The sequence below is a fragment of the Aulostomus chinensis genome, chromosome 14 (genome assembly GCF_037954235.1).
Source record: "Aulostomus chinensis isolate RoL2024-O1b breed Wild chromosome 14, RoL_Achi_v1.0, whole genome shotgun sequence".
NCBI classification, from domain to species: Eukaryota; Metazoa; Chordata; class Actinopteri; order Syngnathiformes; family Aulostomidae; genus Aulostomus; species Aulostomus chinensis.
In genome coordinates this window covers 15875693-15895417 of record NC_141333.1, presented here as the reverse complement: position 1 = coordinate 15895417, position 19725 = coordinate 15875693, and the positions used below count along the sequence as shown (strand labels likewise).

At 42.4% G+C, this 19725-nt stretch overlaps 4 protein-coding genes across 4 annotated transcripts; 1 reads left to right on the top strand and 3 right to left on the bottom strand.

Annotated features, from left to right (window-relative positions):
• Positions 1-1053: 1053 nt before the first annotated feature.
• On the bottom strand, positions 1054-10001 carry selp (selectin P). The gene is made up of 17 exons (XM_086224108.1): positions 9916-10001; positions 9708-9786; positions 9237-9623; positions 9043-9150; positions 8767-8952; positions 8493-8684; positions 7916-8101; positions 7640-7825; positions 7271-7327; positions 6951-7136; positions 6658-6843; positions 6252-6440; positions 3035-3220; positions 2326-2514; positions 2050-2235; positions 1739-1861; positions 1054-1647 (listed from the first exon to the last, which is right to left on the bottom strand). The coding sequence occupies exons 1-17, from the start codon at positions 9916-9918 to the stop codon at positions 1583-1585; spliced, it is 2694 nt and encodes an 897-aa protein (XP_086080234.1). The 5' UTR covers positions 9919-10001; the 3' UTR covers positions 1054-1582.
• LOC147249921 (uncharacterized) lies at positions 3571-6063 on the top strand. Its single transcript, XM_086224109.1, has one exon. The coding sequence runs from the start codon at positions 3611-3613 to the stop codon at positions 4898-4900; it is 1290 nt and encodes a 429-aa protein (XP_086080235.1). The 5' UTR covers positions 3571-3610; the 3' UTR covers positions 4901-6063.
• A 5-nt stretch (positions 10002-10006) lies between the features above and the next one.
• LOC147249919 (L-selectin) lies at positions 10007-14550 on the bottom strand. The gene is made up of 8 exons (XM_086225154.1): positions 14493-14550; positions 14354-14413; positions 13863-14258; positions 13660-13782; positions 10955-11131; positions 10742-10831; positions 10623-10644; positions 10007-10079 (listed from the first exon to the last, which is right to left on the bottom strand). The coding sequence occupies exons 2-8, from the start codon at positions 14379-14381 to the stop codon at positions 10007-10009; spliced, it is 909 nt and encodes a 302-aa protein (XP_086081280.1). The 5' UTR covers positions 14382-14413; positions 14493-14550.
• A 1576-nt stretch (positions 14551-16126) lies between these two features.
• sele (selectin E) lies at positions 16127-19371 on the bottom strand. The gene is made up of 11 exons (XM_086223887.1): positions 19288-19371; positions 19150-19204; positions 18639-19043; positions 18440-18544; positions 18152-18343; positions 17850-18041; positions 17566-17754; positions 17258-17464; positions 16971-17150; positions 16731-16863; positions 16127-16628 (listed from the first exon to the last, which is right to left on the bottom strand). Exons 1-11 carry the CDS (start codon positions 19288-19290, stop codon positions 16568-16570), a joined length of 1722 nt encoding a protein of 573 aa, XP_086080013.1. The 5' UTR covers positions 19291-19371; the 3' UTR covers positions 16127-16567.
• Positions 19372-19725: the final 354 nt, after the last annotated feature.

Sequence of the window (19725 nt, the reverse complement as noted above, 5' to 3'; positions counted from 1 at the left end):
TGATGAACCCTCTCCTGGACTCATCTCATATTTCCCACTATGAAATCAGACCTTGCAGAGCCGAGAGCGCAAGTCAATGGTCAGGAACAATCTAACTGTCTGTCACCAGGGTATGTTACTGCCAACAAGAGCTGCAGAAGTGAGCAGAGGAACATACTGTGTGTTTCTTTGAGTCTGTAAGTGTGTTAAGAGGAGCAACATGATGCATGCCTCTATATCTTTAGACATACACAAAGAGAGAAGAGTTAAATATCAGGGAATGAATCCAAGGAGTTCAACTGCGGGATTTTTCCCCTTCTTGTGTGGACGTCTGTGCACAGTTGGCACGCATAAACGGTTGCCAACAGCAGTGGGTGGGATGAGAAAAATAATCAAAGCGTGATCATACGGTCACAGCAGGTAGCAATAACCTCATTATTATTCTGACGGTAGCCAAACAGTTTCCTGTCAACAGTTCGGTTATTTATTGCACCCTTCATGCCAACCACAGGCCACAAACCCTCTGTCTTTTAACCGCTATAATTGGCTTCATGCTGATGTAGCGCCAAGACAGATGAACACGCTTTGCTGAAGATAGTCTATTAGCCGGACATACTTTAATCCTGACAGAATATTTCAGGTGCATGGGGAAAATTCTATATTAGTAATTAGGAAAGTACAAAATGCATGTCGTACTGTATTCGATCCGAATTCCATCCCGATTTAACAGAATGAGTCATACTTGTTTGCTAAATGTGGCATCAGTACCCGGTGTGACACACTGATCACATGTGACCTCAGCGTCCTTCAGTTACATGAGCTTTTTGGCCCCTAAATGTGCTAAACTGACACTGTGCCCACAGTATTAGTCCCCAAGGAGGATGTCAAAAGTGGGTGATCACATTAAAATTGTTGAAGAGAGTATCAAACACTACGGCTCCCCGTTTGTGAACGGGTTTGAAATCTACCAGTGAACTGCAACTTCCCCGGATCCAATTTGTTTGAGGGTTTTAACTGCTGAGGAACCAGCTAAAAAAAACAAACAACAACAACAACACAAAAAGCATACAAATATACTGAACGTATCAGGCATTGACTCTGGCCTCTTTAATAACAAGGATGACTTTATATTTTTAGGGAAAAATAATTGACCGTAAAGATTTGATAATAAAGGGCTGCAAGGTGGTGCAGTGGTTTGCACTGTGGCCTCACAGCAAGAAGGTTCCGGGTTCGAGTCCCGGCTCGGGTACGGGATCTTTCTGTGTGGAATCTGCATGTTCTCCCCATGTCTGCGTGGGTTCTCTCTGGTACTCCGGCTTCCTCCCACAGTCCAAAGACATCAAGAGGGGACGAGGCTGATTGATACTCTAAATTGACTGTAGGTGTGACTGTGAGTGTGAATGGTTGTCTGTCTCTATGTGTTGGTCCTGCGATGGACTGGTGACCTGTCCAGGGTGAACCCCGCCTCTCGCCCGTTGATGCTGGGATAGGCTCCAGCCCCCCTGCGACCCTTAATATGTAGGAATAAGCTGAAGATGACAATGGATGGATGGATGGATGGATTTGATAATAACCACACACTGCTAAATTAAAAAAAAAAAAATTAAAACTCAAATGCTGGATTTTCTCTTTCACCCCATGATGGCGAAGAATAGATGTTTGCATTTCCTGAATGGATAAAATATCACCATTAGGAATACAGTAAATATGATATGTATGATAAAATGTGTTAATATGCAACATCATGACAGACACTCACCTCTTTTTTTCATTAACTGCCAAATCAACAAAGCCAGCGCTAGAACGATCACTAGGATGACAATGAGGGCTGCAGTGGACCAGGAATACACCAGAAATCCAGTTCCCCTCAGATTTTTCTCCACTGTAAAACACACAGACCTCACAGATGTCACACATTCTTGTCTTATTCTCTCCACGTGTTTTTTTTTCTCCCTTTCAGTCTTGTTTCATTTTTCATAAATCAGGAGCCACCTCTATTCTCACATGGCACACATAGACAAGAAAACGAATCAATTCAATTCCTAAAAAAAAAAAAAAAAAGCCATTTACCCATGCAGGTAGGAAGAGCGTCATTCCAAAGCCCAGTGGCGGAGCAAAACAGCATCTCTGTACCATTCAGAGTTGCTCCGTCTTTACAGGAAAACATACACTGAGAGCCAAAGCTGAAATTCCCCCGAGGATGGGTGCAGTTCATGGACAGTAGAGACAGTGCATGGATGGTTTCACACTGCAAAGCTGGTTAGGAAAGACATTTTTAAAAATATCAAATCCTAGAACACCTGAACTGTAAATATAAGTCAATGTAAGTGAATGCTGGACACTAACGCTGGCAGGAGGGTCGATCCTGACTCCAGTGGCCTGAAGTGCTGCATGATAGTGTTGGTGTTCCTTTCAGCCAAAAACCTTCATTGCACTCAAAGTCACAGTGAGAGCCGTAGCTGAAGGGAGAGTGTGGATGGCTACAGTTCATCCTCCCGTGTTGAGGAATGTCTGCCAGTAGGGTGCATGAGCGAGCTGTAGATGAGATCACCTGATAGTTTAGAGGTGTATTTCCTTCTGAGCTGATTACGATTGAAATATCTATCTATCTATCTATCTATCTATCTATCTATCTATCTATCTATCTATCTATCTATCTATCTATCTATCTATCTATCTATCTATCTATCTATCTATATCTGTCTATCTATCTATATATATATATATTTGTCTATCTATCTATCTGTCTATATATATATTTGTCTATCTATCTATCTGTCTATATATATATATATTTGTCTATCTATCTATCTATCTATCTATCTATCTATCTATCTATCTATCTATCTATATCTATATCTATCTATCTATCTATCTATCTATCTATCTATCTATCTATCTATCTATATATATATATATATATATATATATATATATATATATATATATATATATTTGTCTATCTATCTATCTGTCTATCTATAGCTGGTAAATAAAAGAATAGTCCATGCATCAAAAGTTCTTTATGACAGCAGGGGTCTGTACTTATTTTTACCCAAGCAATGTGCATCGTCTGCGCTCCATGTCCCCAGAGAGGTGCACTCTCTGTCAGCTGTCCCATTAAGGGCGAAACCCTCCTCACAGGCTGATGTGCACCTAGAACCAAACCTGAATGATCCATGTGGATCAGAGCAGACTAAGGAACCATGAGAGGGGGGATTCAGAGGGGGACATCTCATAGCTGGAACACAAGGGAGAGGAGGATCATGGAAGGGATATGTGTATGACTGAATTAAGATCAGAGCATCATCTCAAAATGAGAGAGCTATTTTACTGCTACATGTGGTAAATGTAATCTGAAATTACAGGATTTACCAAAACATGATGGGACATCTGCGCTCCACATGCCCAACCCCCCCCCCCCCCCAAAAAAAACTTGGAACTCTGAGATAACAGACATTGATCCATGAAAGGACAGGCAAGATCAAATATTTGATTTCTGTGATCAAAGAATTCTGTCCTTGATGCAGAATTTCTGAAAATGTGTATATGAAGCAGGAGTCATGTTCATCACTTAATTTCTCAGGGTTAACACTTTGTGTTTTGTGAGCAACTTGTATTCTGGACTGAAATGGAGAATAGCAGAGTAGATTTTGACTGCCCTGTGAGTGAGATGGAGTGGGACGAGGCTTGTGATGCTCTGGAAGAGTTTCTGTGGCGCATTTTCAACAACACCCCCAGCACTCAAGTTCCTCTTCCACATCTTGAGCCTGTTTGGCAGGGTTTCTATAACCAGTCTCAGCCGACAGCAACACAGAGTGGAGGCTTTGAGAACTGCACGTCCCTGAAAAACGTTTCTCACCTGTCTGAGTCAAACAATGATGCTCTCTACAGGGATGATCCACCAACATGTTTTCTGAACGCTGCTTCGCTGGTTCATCTTAACAGTCAAGAGAATAATGAGCCACTGGCTCAGGACACACACTATCAACCTGCAGGACAGCTAAATCCTCAACAGTGGGTGAAGGAAGGTGCAGCTCCACCAATCACTTCTCCTGGCCCTCCAAACGCCAACAACATCACCGTTGAAGTTCCCCAGGCAGTGGAGATTCAGGGTCAGTCAGTCTATGTGGGCAGTGTGACACCTCGAGACACTCCTCACCTGCCAAAATGGATGAATGAGGCTCCTATCATGGACAATCTCCTCTCCCACAAATCAATAAAGAAGACAACTAAGGGCCAGCGGGACCAGCATGGCCCCTACATCAAGAAACCACCTAATGCCTTCATGCTCTTTGCAAAGGAGCAGAGGGCAAACATGGTGGCTGAGCTGAAAATAAAAAACAATGCTCAGGTCAATTTGGCGCTGGGACAAAGGTGGAAGTCTCTGCCAAAGGCCATGCAGGCTCCTTATTATGAGCAGGCCAAAGCAGAACGCCAGCGCCATAACCAGATGTACCCTGAATGGTCCCACAAAGACAATTATGGATTAAATGTCAAGTCCAAGCGATCGCTGTCTCAGGACATTAACCAGCAACCTGCTGGACAGCTGAATACACAGGGGGAGCTGGAAGCTGCAGCCACCACTGCTGTTGTCACTCCAAATGTCCACACGTCAATAAAGAAGACAACTCAGGGCCAGCAGAACCGACACAGCCCCTACATCAGAAAACCACTCAATGCCTTCATGCTCTTTGCGAGGGAGCAGAGGGCAAACGTAGTGGCTGACATTCAGATCACCAACAATGCTGAGGTCAATTCAGTTCTTGGCAAGAGGTGGAAGTCTCTGCCAAAGGCCATGCAGGCCACTTATTATGAGGAGGCCAAAGCAGAACGTAAACACCACGCAGAGATGTACCCTGAGTGGTGCCATAGAGACAATTATGGTAAAAGGCTCAATGTGAAGTCCAGGCGAAGGTGATTAGGACTGGATGACTGGAGATACAGGAGACCCTCTCCCCCATGGACTGAGTCAGGACCACCAACATCTAAGACTGAACTTATGGTCTTTCCAGCTTGTCCATTTGTTCAGCCTCAGGTCAGTGTCCAACTTGACTCGAGCCTACTTGCGCCCACAAACTCAGCCAGAAACCTGGTTGTCATGATTGATGACCAGCTGACCTTTAAGGTTCATGTGGCCTCAGTTTCTCGGTCTTGCCGTTATGCCCTCTACAACATCAGGAAGATCAGACCCTTCCTGACCCAACAGACCACACAGCTTCTGGTTCAGGCTCTTGTCATCTCACGCATTGACTGCTGAAACTCTCTTCTGGCAGGCCTCCCTGCATGCTCATTCAAGCCTCTGCAGATGATCCAGAATGCAGCAGCACGTCTGGTCTTCAACCAGCCCAAAAGGGCACATGTCACCCCGCTGCTGGTTTCTCTTCACTGGCTTCCAGTGGCAGCCAGAATCATATTCAAGGCACTTCTCTTGGCTCACAAAACAATCACAGGAACCGCTCCAGCCTACCTGGAATCCCTGATCCAGGTCTACTCTCCTTCTCGCCCACTACGCTCTGCATGCGAAAGACGCCTGTTGCTTCCAGCCCAGCGCTGCTCCAAATCCCTAGCCAGACTCTTCTCTTCTGTTGTTCCCAAATGGTGGAACGAACTACCCAACTCTGTGCGTTCTGCTGAGTCCCTTTCTACTTTTAAGAGACAATTGAAGACTCAATTGTTCAGAGAGCACCGAGGCACTTAACCTGCCTCTTCTCCTCTTTGTCCTGTGGGGTAGAATAAGTCAGAGGGTCCAAGACCCAGCACTTAGTGATTATGTAGCACTAACTGTGTTGTGTGATGTTATATGTTTGTCAAAAAAACAAAAAAAAAGAGGGGGGGGGGACACTTCTTCTGCCACTAGATGGCAGTACCTGTGACCAAATCACAACTGAAGCACTTTTGCTCTTCCTATGGGTTTTTCCTTAAGTCTGAATTCTTGCTTGTGTTGTACGTCGCTTTGGACAAAAGCGTCTGCTAAATGAAATTGTAGAATTGTAGAATTGTAGAATCTCCGCTTGTTTCCTATGTTTGTGAATGTGTAGATAATGTTGGCAAAACAAATTAAACCCTCACTTCAAAAAATTGTCTTGTAAATGATGTTACATTCATGATTTGTGTTATTATTGCCCCAATGATTGTTTATGATGAATTGCACCAGAGTTGTACTGCAGATGCACCGTACCGTGTAATGTACTTTCCCCTTTGACAAAAAAACAATAAAACAATCCTGATTAAAAAAACAACAACAACAAAAAACAAAACTGCGCACCTACCCTGACAGGAGGGTCGATCCTGACTCCAGTGGCCTGAAGTGCTGCATGATAGTGTTGGTGTTCCTTTCAGCCAAAAACCTTCATTGCACTCAAAGTCACAGTGAGAGCCGTAGCTGAAGGGAGAGTGTGGATGGCTACAGTTCATCCTCCCGTGTTGAGGAATGTCTGCCAGTAGGGTGCATGAGCGAGCTGTAGATGAGATCACCTGATAGTTTAGAGGTGTATTTCCTTCTGAGCTGATTACGATTGAAATATCTATCTATCTATCTATCTATCTATCTATCTATCTATCTATCTATCTATCTATCTATCTATCTATCTATCTATCTATCTATCTATATACATATATATATTTGTCTATCTATCTATCTGTCTATATCTATATCTATATATCTATATATATTACCAGGACAGATGGGTATTTCTCTGCTCCACTGGCCTGAAGAGGTACACTCCGTCTTAGCGGTTCCATTTAGGACAAAACCCTCCTCACACGTTATCTTACACTGAGAACCGAACTGAAAAGGTCCATGAGGATCAGAGCAGACTAAGGAGCCATGAGCAGGAGCGTTCAGAATGGGACATATTTTACCTGGGGTCAAACAGAGACATGAAGACCATTTAAAAAGCTGGTAAATAAAAGAATAGTCCATGCATCAAAAGTTCTTTATGACAGCAGGGGTCTGTACTTATTTTTACCCAAGCAATGTGCATCGTCTGCGCTCCATGTCCCCAGAGAGGTGCACTCTCTGTCAGCTGTCCCATTAAGGGCGAAACCCTCCTCACAGGCTGATGTGCACCTAGAACCAAACCTGAATGATCCATGTGGATCAGAGCAGACTAAGGAACCATGAGAGGGGGGATTCAGAGGGGGACATCTCATAGCTGGAACACAAGGGAGAGGAGGATCATGGAAGGGATATGTGTATGACTGAATTAAGATCAGAGCATCATCTCAAAATGAGAGAGCTATTTTACTGCTACATGTGGTAAATGTAATCTGAAATTACAGGATTTACCAAAACATGATGGGACATCTGTGCTCCACATGCCCAGAGAGGTACATTCAGTTTCAGCTGTTCCATTCAAGAGAAAACCCTTGTCACATGATGACACACATGCAGAACCAAAACTGAAGGAACCATTTGGATCCGAACAAGTTATGGAGCCATGGGGAGGAGGATTTATGGGGTGACACTGCTTTGCTTGAAGAAGAAAAAAACAAAACAAAACAGGGAGACCCCAGTTTGATGCGATATTGAGGATGGGACACATTCTGTCTCAAACCCCAATAGCTCTTCCCATCACACAGGCATATAAATCTGCCTTGAATTGGCAGCATTTATTCTGATCAGGCATTTCTAGAATATTCCAGCACTTAGGCATACCCTGGCAGACAGGAAGTGGATGACTCCAGTTGCCCTGCGATGAACATTTCATCATATTTGAGCCAATCAGATCAAATCCCTCCTCACACTCGATGGTACACACTGAGCCATAGCTGTACACACTGAGAGGGTCTCGGCATTGCATGGAGGAGTGTGCTGTAACATTTAGGCTGCTGCACTGTACCACTGTGAAAAAAATAAAACAAAATTATTGTACAATGTTGAGTATTTTCAGGCAACAACATAAAAAAAAAAATCCTACACGGAGCAACACACCTGTGCATGCAGGCGTAGGTTTGTTCCATTGTCCTGAGGCAAGACAAGAGAGCGTGTTGTCTCCAGTCAGGTAAAAACCTTCCTGGCAGGTGAAGTTACACTCTGAGCCGTAGGAGAACGACTCCAGAGCATCCACACACGTCATGTTGCCCGCATCATGAAAGAAAATCGGGAAACACTTTTTCACTGTGGACACAGATATCAATCACACTCAGACCACTCAATTATCCTCATGAAACAAATGCTTTGTTTTATGACTCCACTTTGTAAACACAGCATGAGCGTGAAGTTCTGATATGAATCATCACATCATAGTCAAGGGAAATGCCATTCCCCACCCACTAAAAACTGTAATGTTGGTCCAAGTACAGAAATAAATGAGTGTGAAGTGAAGTGATAACAGGTATGACCCGGGTCTGTCTCTACGGGATATGACCGCACACTGAATCAAGAGTTAGTAACAGGAAGTTTCATACAAGGTGAATATTTCAGAAACAACAATCAGATCGAGCTTCGGTGTGAGTGTAGTAACAGTAAGTGGGTCATGTTTGATCTGGTTAAAGACAATCGCTTTTACCTAAACATTGTGGGAGACTGGCTGTCCACCGGCCAGTGGGGTCGCACTGGATCTGGTCCTGTCCAGTGATCTCATAGCCCTCATGACACCTGACCTCACAAGTGGAGTTGAAGCTGTAAGGTGCAATGGGATGGCTGCAGGTCAGATCTCCTCCGGTGAAGTTGATGTGGCTCAGAGGTGGACACTGTTCAACTACAGTTAAAAGTCAGAATATATCAGATATTTTGTATGAAATGACGGTAATTCTGACCTTGTGGATATCAAAAGAACCTACCTTGACACAGAGGAACAGGGTGGCTCCACAGTCCACTGGATTGGCATTGAAGTTGGGCTGCACCCACCAAGTGAAAGCCAAGTTCACAGTTGAAACGGCAGTAAGAGTTGAAACGATTGGACCCATAGGGATCGAAACAGTGGTGAGAACCTTTCTTTGGATCCAGCAAAGGCTCGCATGGGATTGCTGGCATGAGGCATTGAAGAAAAGAAATATTTTTCTTTATTGCAGAGAAAGGTTGCTGCATTTTTGGAAACTGGGACAATGTCTGCACACCTTCTTCACACCGTGGCCCCTGAAAACCAGGGTGGCAGTGACAGGTGTAGCTCCCTATGGTCTCCACACAGTCTGCATGGTCACTGCAAGAGTCCTGTGCGCAGGAGTCTGCAGAGACAGAAATCTCACATTCTATTTTGACCCTGTTGGAGTCTATAAATATTTCCATGAAACAGAAGTATTAGTGTTTTTACCGGAGTAGCAGATGGCTCCCTTTTTCCTGTTACATTTCTCATTGTTCCACTTGGCTGTGTCTTTTTCCCTCTTAATGTAAATCTCCACACAGTCCTGACCTTCTATGCTATCTGGCTCTTCTGGTGCCCAATTCTGAGCCTCATCCGGCACATTCTTATTGGTTCCAACCCAGATCCACATTCCTGCATCTTTGTGGATGCCTATCCAGTAATATTTAGGGTTCATAGGTAAGAAGTTGTTGAGGAAGTCAGTTTCCTCCTGGTTCTGGATGGCTACAATGTCTGTGAAATGCTCCTGGCACCACTGACGGGCCTCGGGCCATCTACGATTTGGACTGATGCTGTAGTTGTAGGTCCATGCATGTGCTCCTCCACCACTGCTTTGGTCTAACAACAGATGAATGAATTAATGCATATTAATGATAAGAAAAGAACTGATGATGCAAAGATGAACAGACTATGCAGAGATACCTCGGACAAACACGATCAGTGAAGCTATCAGCACCCAGTGGTGCAGGTGCAGACTAACTTTAGCTGACTCTTGAAGCATCTGAAAGAAAACATATTTTTTGAAGACACGTGAAGGTACATGAAATATATATATATATATATATATATATATATATATATATATATATATATATATATATATATAAACGCGCTCTTGCAAAGATCTTACCATTAATCTGTCTTTCAGTCTCTCATACTTATCATTGCTGTTAACCCACTTGGCTGATGTTAGATGCAGTATTAATTGTCCTTCGAGGAAATTAGTCAATGTTAAATTTTGCAATACCATTTTCATAATACTCCCTCCCAGGAAGGGTGCCACAGTACCACCCACTACAATGCAATGAGAACACACAAAGTCACACAAATGCACGTGCATGCACACACCACTGAAAGCACATAAAACCCCAGGCTGAGTCATTTTATTGAGAGTTCAGATTTAATATCATAGAAATGCAAACATGTGCATGACCTGATGATATAGAATCGTGGATATCCACCTCTAGCATTACTATACAATTTATTCGAGCGTTTTAATATCGAGCCGGTGTATATGACCAGCGTAGCAGAGATTATTAAGTATACTATAAATGCATGATCATTTAAATGATTAGCGTAGCAAATAATTGATCAACTTTCATCTATAAATTAGGCTCTGCTTGTCCTTCATCCTTGCACCTAAATGGATGGATGTGTCATGTCTTCAGTTTTCCTGTAAAGAAAAATAATGGACATTAATAAACAATAATACACATAACTGCTACAAAATAAAATACTGTTAAGTATAAAAGAAACTCGTTTTCAAATATGGAATACAAATAATGGCTGCGTTAATGGGTGGAGCAGCTTTTCACCAGCAACAATTGCAACACTGACCTTTGTTGGGCAAGTTTTTTTCCTGTGAGAAATAAGAGAACAAACAGGTTATCAAGGCCTGTTGTAATAAGATTGCATGGTATCTGTATTTCTATGCACAGTCATTGAGAAACACTCACTTTTTCTGTCTTTTCTCCAGCAAAAACAGATGCAGCAGCAGACGGTGAAGATAACACACCCCGCTATGACCAACAGAGCGTGTTTGTAGCCTAAGAAAACAAAATAAAAGTTACCACCTCGATGTCAGTAATGCTTGTGATAACTTGTATTAAGTCAGATGAAAGTGAAACAGCAGAATAAACACATAAAATCATGTTTAAAAATTGTATTACTTGTACAGGTGGGTCTCGGGCCACTCCAGGCCCCAGTGGTCTCACAGGTAACAACTGGCGATCCAGTCATCAGGAAGCCTGGGTGGCATTTAAATCGACAGGTTGAGTTGACCGAACGATTTCCCTCAGCACAGCTAAAGTATCCATTAGGCTGAGACAGGGAGGGGCATTCAACATCTAGGGGCACAGAAAAGTTAAAGTTTACCTGAGAGGCAGTTATATAACATCTATTGTGAAAATTTTTAGAGCACATTTATGCTGATTTCACTGATTTGAATGTGATCCTACAAGCATGCATGACCTCAGGAAGCAGAGGAAACAGATGCTGCTGGACTGATGATGATGAATCACTGTAGGTGCAGTGTGAGTTGCTGGGCTGTACACGAGATACTCAGGAGATGATTGGATCTTTCCTCAATCCTAATCAGTTTTTTTTGTTTTTTTTTCCAAATATGCTTCAACATCCAAAATGCTTTTGGAAGGATAAACACTTCACTTTTTTTTCCTGAAAGAATCATCAAAATGGACTTATTCTTTTTAATCCTGCAATTATAAATTAGTATGACCAAAGTAATATGACATAGGGAACCTGCTAATATCTCCATCCATCCATCCATCCATCCATCCATCCATTTTCTACCTCTTATCCTGTTAAGGGTCACGGGGGTGGGGGCTGGAGCCTGGAGCCTATCCCAGCAGCCTTCGGATGAGAGGCGGGGTTCACCCTGGACGGGTCACCAGTCCATCACAGGACCAACACATAGAGACAGACAACCATTCACACTCACAGTCACACCTACGGTCAATTTAGAGTATCAATCAGACTCATCCCCTCTTGATGTCTTTGGACTGTGGGAGGAAGCTGGAGTCCCAGAGAGAACCCACACAGGAACAGGGAGAACATGGAGACTCACACAGAAAGATCCTGTGCAGAGCCGGGCCTCGAACCCGCAACCTTCTTGCTGTGAGGTGACAGTGCTGACCACTGCACCACCGTGCCATGCTAACATCTCCTGATTGATATATCTATCTTTCTCAACTAACAATTAGGTACCTTGAGCTCACAAAGACATTATTCCTTCCTGCATCACTTCTTTGTGACTCCAGCGTGCAGAAAGCGCCAGGCACGTATACTTAATTTGAATCCAAAATTTCCCAATAGCCATCGTTAAAAAAACAAAACAAAATTCTCAAGTGCATCGTCTCAGTAGTCCGCAAACTCTTTGATCTGAATGAAGAAAAACTCAGAACAACCTTTCCACTTTTGTTGTGGAGCACCAACTGGCACATTCAATGGAAGCAACTTGCTCATGCTTGTCAGAATTTCTTCACGGTGCCTCCGACAAGACGGCCCAAATAACATAGTTCAGCTGCTGTCTGGTTTTCTCAGACATGCACTGTTGAACTAAATCACAGTGGTCTCTTCTTCTCTAGTTTTGACAGGCTAGACCCTAGAAGACATGGATTATACGATGGACGATGTGCTTGAGAGCTTGAAAACATACACACGTGTATAATTTAACAGTTGTTTGTACAGTAGTTAGGGGCTGTTGTATATTTGTGCATTCTGGAGAAAAAAAATTAGTGATACAGTGGTGAAAAAAGGCATTTGAAAATACTTGAAAGGCAAAACATACATTTTGGATGAAGTATCACTTAGAATTTTTATATTCAAGGTTGTCTATCCTGTCCAGCAGTTTTTAAAGCTTCACAAAGCCAAGAGGAGGTGTAGAATGATTCTGCTAGACTCAGATAATAAACTGAACTCTTAGAAAACCTGTCTCCATGAAGCTGGAGATTCGCTTAGCAGTGGTTGAGCTTAGTAAAGCTGAACACGTACTGTGAATAGTAGCAACCATTTTTGAAAGCCATCATTCGTAGTAAGCAGTCATCATTGAAATGAATTACATGTAATGTGCCTGAAAAAAAGCAACAACAATCAGACAGAGTGAGAGAAGGCATCAGTGTTTGGTCTGAAGGGATTTCATCACAGTTAAAACAAACTTTAGATCATTTATGAAGACGCCCCAGCACTGATTCTCGGTCTCTCTGACTTTCAAAACTCTCACATTCAGATTAAAAGTAGCCAATGCAAGCACATAACGCTCAGCAGCCCTGTATTTACGCCAGAATTGTCAATAGTGCTTTGATATGCTTCCATAATATCTTTCAATGGTATGACAATGTCTTGATCGAAAGCTGCAGGTTCAGTCAGTGATGACGGTGAAGATTCATTGATTTGGTCTTATGTGTATTGAACACCTCGTCTTTTCTATGGCTTTGTCACTCACTATCAGTAATCTGTAATGGAGCTACTCCAGAGAAAAGTTTACATCGTTGAAGTCAAACTTCCACAATATACGTATGGAATTGTACTTGGGAATTTTTCTTAAAACTTAAAAAAAAAAATTGGATTCAAACGTTCAAACACAGAGGAACACAGGTAAAACAAAACGAACAGTTACAAAAACCCGAAATGTCAGTGTCTGAATAGGCAAGTTGGTAGACATTTAAAAATGCAAAACTAAGAACAAAAAAGAGGAGAAGAAAAGGGCCTGTCCCAGTTAAGAGCTTCTAATATTTCAAAATCTGAAAAGCGTGCAAGACTTCCTTTCATCCATGCACGTGTTACCCAAATCTCTTTGTCTGAGTGTTCGGAATTAGTTTTCTTATTGGTAAAAAAAAAAGGAAAGAGGTGAAACTACCTGTGTCTTTAGATGAAATTATCTGGCACCTGTCTCCCTCAAAACCAGGTTCACACAGGCACGTGAAGTTGTTTATGGTCTCGTGGCATCTTCCTCTGTCACATGAGGTCTCATTACACTGGGCTGTTGAGAATAATCAAAACATTGAAACACACCGTTTTCCCTGTTATAAAACTCATCTGGAGAGATGTAGCTTTAAATACCTTTGTAACAAACAGCAAATTTGCGATTGGCACACTTTTCATCGTTCCACTTCCCTCGGTTCTCTCTTGTATTCACATAGATCTCTACGCAAAACTCCGTACTGCGGTTGTTGTTGGGCTCATTCAGTGCCCACGAATTCTCACCAGTCCATGTGCTGTTATTCCCAATCCAGGTCCAGTTTTCATATGGGTGTCTTTTTATGATTCCAATCCAATAATAGGGACTCTTTTCTCTGTTTGGCAGGAAGGAGACCAGGTAATCATTCTCTCTCTGGTTCTGGATTACCACCATGTCCGTGTAAGCGTCCCGACACCACTCCCTGGCCTTGGTCCAGTTCATAGTATTCTTTGAGTAATGATATGTCCAACCCAAGGCGATTAGAGATAAATGGCCACCTGAAATGTGAAAGATTTCATGAAAGGGCAATGTTTTTTCTCTCATGTCATCAGATCAAAACTAAGCAACCGTACATTTCCCTTTTAATTCTCACCAAGGAGGAGAATGAGCATCCACTTCATCTTCAATAAGCAAATGACAAACACCAGTTTTTCTGAAAGAGAAATAGAAGCCACAACATTAACAACATTGATATTCAACCATCCTAAATGAAAAGGAGCCCGCTTACTCACCTATAATTGAAATATATTAACAAAAAAAAAAAATCTAAATTGCTTCCCTTATTTTTCTAATCACATCTCAGTAGGTGAATGTTGGTTTGCTGCGAGCAGGAAAGCAACATCAAGCTCTTATATTGAGGCTGTACATCATAAAATCATCATTGAATACTTGGATGTTTACAGTACAAAGAGAATTCATGCGTTGATGGATTAATGGGTTTGTTATTTGTGAACAGACCCTCTTGGAAACAGTTTCTGGTAAAAGTGGAACATGTATGAAAAAATTTCTATAAAAGGTTATACAAACATTTAAAGTTAATTTAAGGGAGAGATAGCGAGGATCAGATGTAAATCCAGGAGAAAACTATGAATTAGCTGTTTTTGGGATGAATTACATCATTTGATCATACATATTTCATTTTCTTTATTTTCCTTACGTGAGATGTTGCGGCTATGAGGTAAAGTGATTGTCTGGTAGCTGAAGGGTTGCTGGTTCACTCCTCACGTCTCCCCTTGTGACTGCGCACAAGCAAGTGCTGCCGCAGCGCCAAACCCAACTCAGGATAACTTGGAATTCTTGTATCAGGAAAGGCATCTGGCATAGGAAAATTTTGTCTAATCAAACGTATTTCCTATTTTGCTGTTTACTGTGACACCACTGCCCTCCATCCTGACGTGCTTTGACCTCAAATGAAGACCTCTTTGTACTGAGTATTCTGATGTTAAATAACACCTTTATTTCTGCTGATGTAGAAGACTCAAGAGACAATGTTGTTTGTAAAACAGATTGTGCTAGTGATACCCTTTCCTCCGCTGCATACTTCTGTCATGACCTCTGTTGTGACCCCGGTCACTGGAATGACAGAGATAGCCTGTCTGTATTCTGTTTGTAAAATGTTCTTCCTGGACTCCTGAAAAAAGACACATCTTGCAAGATCAGCATGTAGGTTGGCGTGAGGTTGAGAGGGTAGGAACTGTCTGAGCACTTGGTTTGGACTAACTTGAGTATTTCTCATTTAATTCTCATATTTTTCTGTTAGAAAACTGTGTTCTCTTGTCTTTTATTTTGAAACCTTTTTTCATTTGCTGATCCACTGATCCGTTCCCATTTTTACAATTCTTCGTTTTTATGTTACTTTTATGTCATTCATAATCCGGAATGGCATTTTAAATATCTGAATTGTAGGCAAATTTTACTTTTGCAGTTAATTTAAGACTTACACTTTCGTCAATTCTTTGAAGAGAAGTTACAACCAAGGGGTATCATGGCTCAGGAGCGGGAGAAACTGTCTAGTAACCAAAGGGTCACTGGCTCGATCCCCGTTCCTATTGGAGGTGGTGTCAAAGTGCCCTGGAGCTTGATCCTGAACCCCTGACTGCCATGTACCCTGGTTTACGGCCTCTACTTTGCATACAAGAATATACACATTCAAACTCAAAACTGCTGTGTGTGTGTGCATGTGTGTGTGTGTACACTACATTGTAAAGCCCTCTGAATGCCATTGAGGTCGAAAAAGCCCTTTGAATTCAAAGCCTATTCAACTTGTAAGCCACTCCACACTTTCAGTTCTTAAATAACTGCACACTGCAAATAAGAGAAAGCATAATAGCATATATTGAATAAAACCTGAAGCAAGATATGGTTTGAAGTTTTATTATGAATACATATTGACACTACAGTAGACACACAGGCATAAGAATGAACATTTCAAATGCAACAGCTCTATCTGCTGAATAAATAATACATAAATACTAAAATCGATCTACTGGCAGCATTCACAGCTTGGCAAGGACATGGCTGTGTGCAATGTTACGAAATGTTACAATGACACAGAAACAGCTTTCCAGCATGTTCATAAAGACACAGAACAATGTGTTCAATATTAAACTCCCTTTGGGAGGAAATGCACGTCAACAACATCTCAGAACGCATCACCGAGCTTCACAACCGAGAACATCGCCAATACAAAACAGTTATAGCTTTTACTGGTTGATATGTAAGTTCCATACTAATGTCCGTTACTGACTTACATACTGTTTTGTTATACAATCTTTCCTCTTTTGTCCATTGAAAATAGCTCTATACTCTATATGAGGCTGTCAATGCTGTTTTTATAAACTTGCGGAGGAGCTTCTATGTCCGAGTTGCTGCAAGAAAAGACAAAAACAAGACGTTGAGCGCCACAATTCAGGGATTTTATTGTAAAGTAGATGAATGTATGAATCAGAACAGGTGAATGCTTGTCTTACCTGTTCAGCTCAAACTTGTTTGCTTTCTGCCTCAGTCGCCTCATGAGCCACATGACCAGTGTCAGGCTAGACAATGAAACAGTGCCCCCTATCGCCAAACTAGATGCAATTACAGCGGTCGGAGGTGTGGGAGCTGTGGACACATCAGCAGATATAAATTATTTATTCCTTCTACTAAACTTTCATTTGAATCCGGGGTTTTACTTCAATTGATTTTGATGTTACTTCTTTCTGTTTTACCTTGACAGATCGGTTTTTCTCCGGTCCAGTTGCCATGACGACCACAGGTCAGCAGCTCATGTCCTTCTAACAGGTGATCTTCATTGCATGTGAAGGAGCACTGAGAGTTGTAGACTTGCTCATTGTTGGAGCAGCTGATATGACCATTTTCAGGAGCCTCTAGCGAGGGGCATCTTACAGCTGAAGGAGAAGACATCGAGGATTGAAATACCACATATTGATAAAGAAGAATGACTTACAGAAGAATCCAGTCTAAATAATGCACAAACACTGTTTTACGTGTATACCTGTGCAGGTCGGTGGCGGGGATGTCCACTGGTCTGTATGAGCACACTCGCTGCTGAGGGCACCTTGAAGCTCGTAGCCTTCGTCGCAGCTGAAGGTGCAGACTGCATCACGTGGATAGGGGGTCCTGGTTGATGCAGTTGAAGACAGGGACGGGGTGCAGCTGATATGACCTCCTGCTGGAACCTCAGGAGTGGGGCATCCTATGACTGCAAGAAAGTGAAGAGATATCATCATATAACTCAAATAAAGCGCAGTGTAAAATCAGATTCATGTGAGTATCATCAAATAAGTGGGATTTTCTCCGTACCTTCACAGCGAGGCATCTTCTCACTCCACACTCCCTCTGACGTGCATGTCACCTCGCTCGGTCCCACCACCTTATAGCCGGGGGCGCAGCTGAAGCTGCAAGTGTTGCCATAGCTGAGCCTCATTTCTGTGTCGTTCCCACAGTTGACCATGATATTTTCTACCTCCTGGAGATCAGGACACTGGACAGCTGCAAAACAGCAGAGAACCATAGAATGTCAACAAAAGCTTTCTGAAAAGCCCTACCCCATGAAAAAAAAAAAATCTTACAACATGTGTGCTTACCAACACAAAATGGCTGTGAGGAATTCCATATTCCCGATGCTTCACATTGTAGAGTGTTAGATGAAGAGCCAATAAGTTCGTAGCCTTTATCGCAGGTAAACACACAGGTGGACTGGTAGCTGGAGGAGCCCAGAGGATCGGAACACATCATGGAACCTCTTGATGTGTGGGACAGCATCGGACACTGAACCACTGTGGACAACAAGAAAATCAAAATCACATTACAGCAGATTTCTTTGACATGCTGCTAAATATGACCTTGTGACCATATTTATGAAAAAAAGAATAATTTGCAAACTCACCTTCACATGTAGGAGGTGATTCGGACCAGTTTTTCAAAGCATTGCATCTCAGGGGCCTTGGTGTACTCAGCTGGTATCCTTCCTCACAAGAATAATGGCACACCGAATCATAGGAGTAGTTTCCATACTTGTGAATGCAATTTACACTTCCTTTATATGGGACGGTCACCTCGTCTTCGTTACACTTAACAGCTGTTGATAAAGAAAACAAGACATGGTGATCAAACCCTTGCAGTTTGTTGCAGAAATTCCAACTTTAAACAAGCAGATTATCATTTCATGTCTTACCATGTTCACACCTCTCTCCGTAAAAGCCTTCAAAGCACTCACACTTGTGGCTGTTGATGGTTTCTACACATTCTCCATACAGGCAGGAGTCACTCTTACAGGCAGCTGGGGAAAAAAGAACAACTTTAACATTGTTTGCAAAGAATAATTTCCTCAGCTTTTTTTTGGGACTTTTTGTGAAATCATATGTGCCGCTAACCTGTATAGCACAGAGCAGTCTTCTTCTTCCCGCATCGCTCATCGTTCCATTTGCCGGGCTGTTCTTTCCTTTTGATGTACATCTCGACGCAGTCCTCACTGTGACCCAGAATCTGTCCAGTCTTTCCATTATTCGGTTCTCCCTTTGCCCAGTTTGTTGCTTCTGGGGTTAGAGCCTTGTTGGTCCCAACCCAGGTCCAGACATTGTTGATCTTACGGATCCCAATCCAATAGTAGCCTCTTTTTAGGGGCAATAAGTTCTTGAGGTGTTCGATCTCCTCCTGGTTCTGGATGGCCACCATGTCTGTGTAGTGTTCCCTGCACCAAGCTCGAGCTTGTGGCCAGTCCATGGTGTCGTTAGAGTAGTAGTAGGACCAGCCTTCTACACTCGCCCACATGTACAGCACTGATGGGGGGGCAGAGGACAGGTTAGGTTTTGGAGGAAGTTTTAAAAGGAATGATTCAAACACGTTTGAATTTGTAAATGCTCAAATTCCACAAGATTTACATACTTGAGAAAGTTAGAGCCAAGCTGCATCCACGGGTCCAACGCAGTCTGAACAAATCCTGTAAGAATAATGATGAAATAAATTAAGTTTCACAAAAGATTCCTGCACACAAACATGCATTCCACCATCATCTCCACTCACCATTTTGAGCAGTGACTGATGCTACAGATGTCTCTCTAGGCTTCTTGAGTGTCAGACAATGAGATTATTCTGGATTTCATGTGCTGCACTGCCTGCCTTTTATACACTCCACCAGCATACTCCCGGTTTCCTGGAAGTCATCAGCGGCATTTCAGTGGAAACCCCCCCCCCCCCCCCCCCCACACACACACACACACACTTCCCCTTTTCGCCGGCGGTCATCAGAAGTCAGCAAAGACCCCCTTTCTGTGTTATTACAATGAAGAACAAAATTCTTTGTCTTCAGCCAAATTACTTGCATGGACTAGGATTTTAATATCAACATTACTATCAGTCATACATGCCAAGTAGGTTTCTTTTTGGAGTTTTGTACTTTACTATTTCCATTTGAAGTTACTTCATACTGCTTTACTACTTTGGTAAATCAAATATTTCTTA